Source organism: Halictus rubicundus, chromosome 2, assembly GCF_050948215.1.
Source record: "Halictus rubicundus isolate RS-2024b chromosome 2, iyHalRubi1_principal, whole genome shotgun sequence".
NCBI classification, from domain to species: Eukaryota; Metazoa; Arthropoda; class Insecta; order Hymenoptera; family Halictidae; genus Halictus; species Halictus rubicundus.
In genome coordinates this window covers 11015322-11026879 of record NC_135150.1, presented here as the reverse complement: position 1 = coordinate 11026879, position 11558 = coordinate 11015322, and the positions used below count along the sequence as shown (strand labels likewise).

Below are 11558 nucleotides of genomic sequence, written 5' to 3'. Positions count from 1 at the left end.
GTTCGTTCCGAGACTACATATATATATAGTTTGAACGCTCTCCCTCTCTACAGTATGTATTTATGTATAGTATAATAGTACTGTATCCTCCGAAAATTTTTGTTATATTCTTGACATATACTAAACATGAAAAGACCAAACTAATGGACTATACTAATGTATATTATATAATATACTCCAGTATTAATTTAAATATTTTTGTATGACTTCAAATTTTATAAAAAATCAGACAGTTAAATATATGATTTTACTTTTCCGTTTTGTTTATTTAGTCATTCTGCAACATAAAACAGGTACCATTTTTGTAAATATTGAACAAAATTTTAATAGATTCTGCGTATACGTTTGAGTTTGGAAAATGTTAAAAAAGGAATTCAAGGGAAAGAAATAGAATATTAAAATCAAATTATATTTAAATTCGATAGACTAAATTAAAAGCTAATGAATTATTATATCAAATATTTTTATACTACAACATTCAATAGAATGAACTTTAGATTTTATAAATTAAATTTCAACTATTCAGTGGACAACCAATTGGGAAGTAATTCTACACACAAATGTGAATCGAAAAGAAAAGACTCTTCGTTTTCAAGAAAAACGAGTTTAAAAATTCATCTAGTTATATGCAAGAAGTAGAATTGGTCGGTCATGGTCAGAAGCGACAGACGATACCGATCTAATAGCACACGTATTCGTTGAATTTTCAAACTCGATTTACTCGAAAACGAAGCGTCAAATGGAAAATTGTACAACAATGACAATCGACATTCGACAATTTTATTCCTAATTCCTAATTGAGAATAATTATTCCTAATTATTCCCAATTGAAAATAAACACATGATTGAACGTATCTTTTACCTTCATGTAAAACTTAAGATTTTACAATTATTTTAGAGTACTTAAGAAAAACAACAACAAACAGTACAAAAAAATTATAACATGTCAATTTATTACAAACAAGGTCAATACACTAATATGTATGTACAGCTATTCTGGTACATTTTATATGTATACATATATGTACATTTTATATAAAGAATATGCCCAGACATTCATGACTCACATTCGTATATTTCTATGTTATCGATATAAAAGCTTTTCTCTATGATTATACAGGTGTAAATAACACTATTGATTTTGAACCATTAATCTTGACTAAACAGAAACAGGTAATTCGACTATTATCAATTACAGAATACATGCACAGCCTTAAACGAGAAGCAACTGTTCTTCAATTTTTTTCCATCACCATAAAATATAATTTCTATAAAACTCTCATTCAAACGAAATTTTCTTGTAAAGCTTTGGTCTAACTTTTTCATGAAAACCTTTGTGTGTTTCTTACACACATGAAACATACTGATAGCATTTGCACAGTATTAAAGAATATGCATATATTGCACATTCTATTTTATTCGTATTATACTTGTTTATACACAATTACACAATAAACTGGTAAGATACAAAATTTTCTGTATATGCTATTTATTTTTGCTTAATTTCTAACAACACATATATATATATATATATATATATATATATCTTATTTGTTTTGCAATTATAAAGTATAATAATAAAAAGACATTATTATCAAAGGTATTTAAGAGTCATTAAATATATCTAAATCTTTCTCCTTAAATATTTTAACAGTATCCACAAAAACAAAAAAATATGTAAATTGGTCTTAGAATTAAAAAAAAATTAAGACGAATTTTAATTTTTAATTGAAAAATATTATAAATACTTAGAAGTTATTCATTACTATAATTTTATTTCCATTTCCTATGTAAGTAAATATATTTTTAGTAATCTGAAAATGTTCAAACTACGTTAAAAGACAGAAATATTAGCATGAACGTTATATATCTTATAGTGCAAAGAGAAATTTAATTGGATACACTATATTTACTCTATTCATTCCATTATTGTGGGCCTTTTAAATCATGTAAAAATTGGAATTTCAGCTGCTGTATAATAGCTTAAAAATGAAAAGGCAATGTTAAATTATTTGTGTAATTCCTTTCAGATAAACTCTATTTAAATTTATATAAATGACTGTGATCACGTTGTGCTCGCAAAATATACTAGCATCTTATTAAATATAACACTGCTAAAATCTTCGTCACAAATACAATAAAAATGTACTAAAAAATTGTGTGAATCTGTTTTTTTGCAGAAGACAAATAGTTATATTTATAGAACAAGCAACAATTACTGGCTGCTCAAGACTAATGTGGATCACATGGAATAAATCTTACTATACTTTCTTGTGTTTCTTTTGTATGCATAAGTTTTATAATATCAAATTTGGACACATAGCTTTGAATATATAAATTTTCCATGTCAGTTACAGTTATCAAAGCCAAGAAAAATTCATTAATTTGGTGTTTACTTCATCTCTATTGGAAATATTAAATAATAAATAATTTTGCATATTAATTATAATTTATTATTATAACGGACATAAAATTTAATTCAAACATTTAATCCCTACAAAAGTGCTAATTAGAATTACAGTTGTAAAAATTCCAAGGCATGTTTAGTAAATGATTATGTGGATAACTGAAAAAAGCATTTTAAAAATGACAAAGTCGGATTTAAATATATTATATTAAAGTAGATACATTACTATTATCAATACGTAAAAAATGTGACTTGATTGGGGACTTATCTTGCTCATATTCTGGGAAAAGCACAATGGAAGTATTGATTTCAGCACCTTCTAGCAAATACTATCACCATGATTATTACATATTCTTAGTAACAAATAATAGTGATGACTTCAAGGAACTTACAATATTAGATTGTGTTAATAAAACACATAAGTTTTGGAATAATTTGAAAATCTAGAAAAGATAATAAAGCTTTTTGTAGAAACTTTCATTTGATAATACATGAAAAGAATCAAGTTAAAATATTCTGTGGTGAATTCTTGAATTACATAACTGAAATGAACATGTACCTAACAGCGAGTATAAAAAACAAAAAAGCATAATTAATTTGTTCTCATAACACATTCAAATACCTCTTAATGAAAAATATGATCACCAAGTAGTTCAGTTCAATTGCAATATAAGAACTTAATTTAAATAATGGCACTTAGATGAACACATATTAGAAGCAAATTAGCATAGTGTTGCTAAGACAAAAAAAAGGGACAGTCTGCTGTACCAACACTCACAAGTGTCAAGCTTTCAAATTCATTGATGTTGTATAATGACAACATAAACGAGAAAGATTAGTATAATGAGGAGTAATCTTAAAATTAAAATTTGCATAGAAATTGTGACGTGGTGCTCAGTTGAATTTATAATCAATTTTAGTCTCTGGGCCTTTTATAATATGTAGATACAACTCCATGAGTAAATTAATCACATACAAATAATGAAAAAAGTGTATATACTAATTTGTCCTATTTCATCTTGTTCCTGAACTGTAGTAGTTAGGTCAAATAGTCTTTGTACTTATATGATATTTTTCATTATTTGTACATCCCTTATTCATTTCTACAATTGTGCCTTAATCTTATAGATCAGCCAGTAAAATGTAATAAACAAAATATAAAATTATATACTATGCATGTATCATACATAAAAGGATATTGAGATAAAATTATTTTGAACTGATCAAATGCCCTGGCAGTTAGATGTTCCATGTTGTATGTCCATTTATCTTAAATAGTAAAATAGATAATTTAATATGTTCCATGGTGAAAGAATCACAAAACTTCAAATTCGTTATTTCTTATAAAGAAAATACTATACACATTTTTAGTTGTATCATTATTAACCGAGTAGAGATTGATACTTGCCAATTCAAGTATTGTCCAATTAGTGTTAATTTAATTTTTACGACTACTTAATTCATAAGATTTTAGAAATAATCATGAAGTTAATAATTTTATTGCTCGAATAGGCACAACATCCGATTGGCATATACGTACACATTTCAAAATATAAAAAGAAACAAGTATTTGGTTTAACATTGGTAGTTGTCAAAATGTATCATCTCTGATATGAAAGAATAGTAGTAGCCCAAAGAAGCCGCTGCCAAATCCATCGTGGAACTCTGCATGGTCCAAGACTAGCCATTGCACTTGCTATATGACGTAACCAATCCCAGATACCCCATGGTGCATGTCCTCCGTTAACATAAAGGACATATGTAAAGCCATCTTTGCATTTACCACGAATTGAATAATAATATGGTAAAAAACTATGCAATCGAAAATGACATCTCTGGTAAAACAAAATAGCAGGTGAATTGCTAGATAATACATGTAGGAAGACTGCTTTTACGGAAGAACGTTCTGGAGCGGTAACATGTGCAAGTAATTGTTCCAGCAATAACGAAGCAATTCCATTTCTTCTATATGCACGACGCACTCCTAAACTAAGAATGTAACCTACTAAACAATCTTTCCCTAAACTTGAACACAAAATACCACGATCCTCTGTGTTCAGTATGGCATAAGGTTTTATTTCCGCAACAATAAGCCCAATTATTACTCCACCATATACAGCTGCAAGTGCATAAAACCGTGAGGAACTTGTTATATCTTCATACCACGAATAAGGGTAATCTATGACAAAATAAATTAATACACGTATTAAAAATAAGCAATGTATAAAAATAATTAATACATAACAAATGACTAGTACATAATAAACTTTATATCTATTTTTGCATTACTTTTATTTGTTAATTCTTCCTGTATTCATATATTGTTTAGTTTAATGTCAATAATTTCATAAAGATCAATATGTAATTATTAGACAATTAATATGCCATTGATACGTTAACATACATAAAACATAAATAGCATTTAAAAAGTGTACAATATTATCAAATTAGTAAATAATTATTCATGATTATGTTAAGACTAAAATATAATTTTATTATGTCTATGTTTATTTCTCAAAGTAAACTATTTTTATAAAATACAGTTTTAAAAACTATTTTTTTATACAATAGTGAATAACTATCAAGTTTAGTTGTGAAGTTACAATATGTTACATTAATTATTATATTAATTAATACTTTGGTTCATTAAAAACCATAAAATGTAAACTATACATTAAAACTTATTCAACAAGTATACAGTTAATAGTATATGATTAATTGTAAGTTCAAAAATCAAAATAAAAAGCATGTTTTTTGTCGTATGCAGTTGTTATACTTTTTGATGATAACTGATTTAATATAACATGTAATGCAATAAGCTCTGAAATGTGTATGTTTCCAACTAAATTATTATTAAATATATAAGGAATTAAAATTCAATAAATTTAAAAATGAACAAAATACGTAGCAATCAAATTTAGTAATATTGAACATAGAATTATAAAAAATTAATTATGTCAAAAGATACCTACATATATCTTACTTTGCATGTGATATAAAATTGTAAAACTGAATTTAAAATTTATGAGAACCTCGTACCAATTGGGAACCAATCTTGACAAAGTGCTCGTACTTCCTCTAAGTCGTCCGGACAGAGGAAACGCAACTGAACGTCACCCAAAACACACAAGGGAACAGTTGTCGCTGTCACGGAGGTTTTCTGTTCATTAGGCGAATTTGTGATAGTATTCTCATCCGTATATTTGTGTTTATTTTCTTGAGATATATTAAATTCACTTTTCTCAATTTCCGGTAAAATAAGATATCGATTAAAAGATACGGCCATCACGCCACACTTTTTGTATCATTTGATTAATCATTTCTTGAGCAATGTCAAGCATCTCTCGTTGCATATAAACCTTTGCTAGTAAACATATCGAGAACCGCAGACATTTTGTTTCTGCCCCTCTTCTACTCTTCACGGTATTGGTCTCTTTCTTACTCCATCCCTTTCCGTTTATGTATGTATTGTATGTATATAAATTTTTATTACCCTCTCTTTTCTTTCTTCAATTAATACAAATCAATTATGAAAAATATCATTGCATATAATATATTGTTTTAAATTCTTAAACTATAGCATATATCTCACGAAGATACATACCAGTAAATAATGTCTTATTTTTTATAAAATGTATTGTATAGAATTATAATTCAGGAATTAAAGAAATTTTGTGTTGACAGATTTTAAAATATTACAATGTTTACTAAGTTTAATGAACAATTTATATATGCGGGAAATATTACATTATCCTATATCGATTGAATGTTTGAAGCTGTTTGCAGAAAATATTTCGATAATTTTTAGAAATATTTTTCGCACATTGAAAGACACTTTTACATTAAAGTATTTATGAAAATGTTCATGTCAGACTTCTTTTGTTATCAATATGTTGATTAGATGTCAATCTTGTGTTGTACTTTCGTTGGTCTTGTAATAATTAGGTAATCAGATAATAATTATTAGCTCGTCGAGGAATAGAATCTATATCATAGAGGATCTCTGTCTATACATACAAATTTTTCTATTTTATAGAAACTATGTATAATCAATATTTTAGGAGATGATTTCATGGACTAAAATAAGATGAAAATCAAAAGTGACGAAATTGCGACAAGAGTTCCGTTTTCAAGTTGTTACGAGCCAAGCCTGTTGGCCATAGAACATTCTTCTATTGATGAATCTCTCGTGTTTTTCGATAACCAATTGTATATGCTTCCCAAAATTTCATATCTCAGTGCGCATGTGCAAATAAGTTTGTACACTATAGCAGAGAGGATAGGAGAGTGCTCACGCCCGGGTTTACGGCGTTCCCGATATAGTGCTGACATCTGCTCAGCCTTAGCATGGCACAGAACCGGTCCGTCTTTCCTGGAACAGAACCGGTCCACCGACGAGATATATCTCGTCGGTGACCGGGCCGTCTTTTAGCATAAAACCGAACGCACATTATTTTTATAACCAGGATTAGAACGTACAGCTTCATTGTTTTATATGAAATATGTAACTAACATGTAAATCTTGTGTACAAAATCTCTAATTAATATAAATTAAGAATAATATTAATTGTAATGATACGTATTTACGAAGCGAAACACGTCTATATGCAGCCAGATTCTCTCGAAGAAGAAGGAAGAGTCGCACGGCAAACGCGGCTCCTTGTTCCATGCGCTTGGCGCAGGCGCACAACACGCGCCCTACGCGCCACCGTGCCGCCGCCCCACAGGAACGCCGAAAACCCGGGCGTGAGCACTCTCCTATCCTCTCTGACTGTGGCAGAGTCTGCCGGGGACACTAAAATCATTTCCTCTCTGTTCTTATCACTGATATTATCAGTGGTTCTTACTCCAGCCAAAATCTATCCTAGAGGGCGGTAGAAAACACTGTATTTTTCGAGAGATGTCAGCACTGTATCGGGAACGCCGAAAACCCGGGCGTGAGCACTCTCCTATCCTTGCCTATCCTCTCTGGTTATAATAAACTTTATAATGTTTTGTAATAACTATGTATTTTCTAGGTTACAATTATACCCATTCAAATTGAATTTACACTACGTATATTAATAACAAGTTTATGCAGTTTTTTAATCAAGACATTACAGTTTTTTGTACCTTTGATTAAAAGCTGTTTCTATCTACCTAACCTGACTCGCCGATGACCACGTAATCCTAACGTCACGTTATATAGTAACGTGGCAGTCGTCAACGTATGTTCAAAAGTGCGTGTTTCGTGTCCCGAAGGGATACATAACATTTTTTGACAACAGACAGTGTTCGTTACCTTAATTTAAATCAAACACAACGGAATTGAGTTTCTTCGGCTAACATGTGCATTTTGTCGTGTGTAACGTCGTAGTATCGTTGACCTTAAATGTTTTTCTATCAAAATTGTAACCTCACTTGCCGGTCAGAACAAATCCAGAAGCAAAAAGTTATGATTACATTGTTACTTAGAGAAAGTTGAACCTCATTTTACTGTATAATAAGAAAAATGAGCTCGGAATGGGGAGTACATTTGTTGACAATATCAATATTATTTCTCGCCGTCTATGTGCAAAGTTTTCAGGGTTTGGAAGTGATATATGCAATAAATTCTGGTGGAGATACACACACTGACAGTTATGGAATTCGTTATGTCAAAGATCCATTAATGAGCAAAGTAGGAACAGCGTCCAACTATGGCAAGCAGCTAATCATCGGACGTGTAAATGCCATTGATCAAATACTTTATCAAACAGAACGTTACCACCACAGCACTTTTGGGTACGATATACCGATTAGTGAAGACGGAGAATATGTTATGATATTAAAGTTCTGTGAAGTTTATTTTAATTCCCCCAATATGAAGGTAATGGTTTATGACATTTTCATCTCAATTATTCGTTTCTATATTATATCGTACTGTTTTCTTTAATAATAAGGAAAACAGTTTCAGTTTATCATATCTGAACGTCCATTGCATAAGTATTCTGTTATTTGAGCATGATATCTGGTTAGATCAGATACATATCAAATTCTGCAACATATTCTAGATACATATTGAAGTCATTTGAAACCTATGCTGCAATATTAATTTTGTGAGCGAAGCAATATATGTATACAGATAATTATTAAACAAAATATAAATGTTTCTCTGTAATGAAATCAAATATTTGTAAAAAGATTTTGCAACTGCAAGGTCAAGTATAATTTAAATTGATCGTTAACATTTTAAAAGAACAGATAAGCTATTGATAACAGATACAATATAAGTTAGAGGAGAACCATGTTGTAATTGTGGTTGCTTTCTGATAAGTTCAGGGCCTGCTCTAGCGGTTACGACGCCCCGGGCAAAAAAACAAATTGCCGCCCCTTTTTAAGCACTAAGCACCGCGCTGAACAAAATGACCTTTTTTTTTTTTTAGGAAATTTGTCTGGCAAGGGTAGTCTGAAATTTTCTATTAATTGAATATTTAAAACATCAATATTTTTCTCACACTTACAGCCAATGCCAAAATGGCGCCCCTAAATTTTGGCGCCCCGGGCGACTGCCCGGGTTGTCCCCCCCCTAGAGCGGGCCCTGGATAAGTTTCATAAAATTTTAAGAGATAAGTAGAAGCATTTGTTGTTAGTTTATTTATAAAATAATAGGAAGCAATTGAGTGATACATATTTATTTATGTAAGTAAAAATGCTGAAATTTAAGAAAGTAAATTTAAATTACTTTTACAGTATATTACCTGTAAAACAATGTAATTTAGTTGAAATATTCATTCTTTAATAAGAAATGTATTTTAGAACAAAACATTCCAATGCAAATACATTTTTATTAAAATAAAATAAAATAATCTTATATTAAACTATTTTTTTCAGGTCTTTGATGTGGTTCTAAATGGGGACCATACTGTTGTTACTGACTTAGATATATTTGAAAGAGTTGGACGTGGTATAGCACATGATGAATATATTCCATTTAAAGTTCAAGCTGGAAAATTAATATACAATGATGAAGAGTCGGATATTTTAGCAGGAAAAATTCGAGTTGAATTTATAAAGGTATTCCAATTGGTCGCCTTATTTATCGCATGGAGCTCAGTCGATTTATGCATTAAAATTTAATGAATTTACTTAAATTATTTGCAGGGGTACAGAGATAACCCAAAAATAAATGCAATTGTTGTTATAAAAGGAAATATAGAAGGTACTGTTTAAGATTTGAATGCATTTAAAAGTTTGTCGAGCACATTGTACAATCAACTTTTGTAATTTTCAGATATACCACAGTTAGGCCCAATTCCCCAAGAACCGGAGGAATATCAGAATATACAAGAAGACGAAGAAGAGTCTACAGTGCGCAGTCGACACACAAGTGGCCCTAGAACTCCAGATCCGTATTCGATTGACGATTCTTCAGTAATGTTACCAGTTTTTGTAGCGATCGGGGCATTTATTCCTCTACTATTTTGCCTCTGTAAACTATAGGCAGTGACATTTTCTGCACAGAAATGCCTTGTATTTAATAATAATAGTGTTCTAATCAGCTTAGGTGAATTTAGCGTGTGAGAACACGCAAGCATCGGTCATGTACATAGAAAGTTGATTTTTCTTTATTTAGCTACGTCGACACACTTTATCATAGTTATTTATTATTAATTTAATCGAATGAACATATCTATGTATGCTTTTGTGTAACAAACGATTCAAATTAGGTACGAGTTAGAAAACATTGAAAAGTGAGGATTTGTGCAATCATGACTTTCGTTGCCACTTTATGTGTTCATTGGTCAATTATTTAATAGTTAACATTTTATTGGCAATTAGCACAAAGGTTTGCACACATTCGTCTTTTTCTGAACAAATGTATAAAGTTTTTAAATCTACGCGGTATTCTTCTGTAATTCAACGCGAATTCAAAACTTTTTGTTAGGTCTACGTCCAATATTTTCACTGAAATTTCTCTTGTTTCTTTTTTTGACAGTTTCTGATCATTTTGTGCGTTAGAAATTGTTGTACGAGAAATGCTTTACATTCACTATGTCACATATATTCTGTTGGAAATGGAAATGCATCCAATAGTCCGTAAAATACCAAAGGAATTTTCAACTTTTGCAAATCAGAGTAAATAAAGCTGTTAATATTGTCCTATAATATTATTCTCTTCATAATTTACGCATATATTGTTTTCGATATACTAATTATAATCACGTCATAATTTATATTAGAATGTTCAATCATGTATTAATAATATACGTTTTCTACAATTTTGTTCCTTTTTTTTTGTAAATTCAGTTTTTGTTTGTTATAAGTATATACACGATCGAAGTATGAAATACATATAACAAAATTTTTCCAATGAATTGTCTGTTATTTTATTTTTTAGTTTGATAATCTCATTATATTACTTTTTTAATATGTTCGTATAGGTAGTATAAATTTGGATTTATGTGTGCAATTATTGTAATTTATTTTGTGTGAAACAGCTGACTTAAACAAAAAATTTGTATTACTTTTGCTTCTCGTTATTTATTTGATACATTTTGTATCCAGGATAACACTGGAAAATTAATATTTATTGATACATGAATAAGGATGGAAACGGTGTACAGTGTTTTAATTATTGGTTTCCAGATAGTGTTTCAAGTTTTAACTTATCGCAGTTAAAAAATCTGTGTGTATTACTTCCTGAAATGGAATTGTTAAAACACAATAAAACAAAAAACAGTAACAAAGAATAATTAAAATTTTCTTTTGTCTTAATTATAATAATAAGTAAATTAAAAATAAAATAACTCTGCCAAATGTTACGGAAGATATATTTTATTGTGTTTTTGCATATTCTTGCTTCCTCAAGGAGTAATTAGGCTACTGTTTAATAGTCGAAGATTTATTGACAAATTCATATTTTTCATAATTTAGGTACGAATAGAAAATAAAGAATAAATTCAATCTACTTTGTTTCCCATATATTTTCCACATTGTCCTTGAAGGGCGACTCCGATCAAAACAATTTAAAACATACATGCAATCAATACAATGCATTGAGTTAAATAAAACATTTTTTCTGAATTTCTTTCCTGTAAAAAACAATATGAAATTTTTATCGAAGAAATGAAAATGATGAGTGTCGTGCTTGTTATACAATTTCTGTTTAAATTGAATACATAAGAATTGT

At 29.6% G+C, this 11558-nt stretch overlaps 2 protein-coding genes across 2 annotated transcripts; one reads left to right on the top strand and one right to left on the bottom strand.

Annotated features, from left to right (window-relative positions):
* Window positions 1-3884: 3884 nt before the first annotated feature.
* Naa60 (N-alpha-acetyltransferase 60) lies at window positions 3885-5845 on the bottom strand. The gene is made up of 2 exons (XM_076805264.1): window positions 5447-5845; window positions 3885-4586 (listed from the first exon to the last, which is right to left on the bottom strand). The coding sequence occupies exons 1-2, from the start codon at window positions 5691-5693 to the stop codon at window positions 4009-4011; spliced, it is 825 nt and encodes a 274-aa protein (XP_076661379.1). The 5' UTR covers window positions 5694-5845; the 3' UTR covers window positions 3885-4008.
* Window positions 5846-7360: 1515 nt separating this feature from the next.
* Window positions 7361-11336, top strand: LOC143365248 (malectin-A). Its single transcript, XM_076805263.1, has 4 exons — window positions 7361-8255; window positions 9260-9442; window positions 9530-9587; window positions 9660-11336. The coding sequence occupies exons 1-4, from the start codon at window positions 7899-7901 to the stop codon at window positions 9866-9868; spliced, it is 807 nt and encodes a 268-aa protein (XP_076661378.1). The 5' UTR covers window positions 7361-7898; the 3' UTR covers window positions 9869-11336.
* Window positions 11337-11558: the final 222 nt, after the last annotated feature.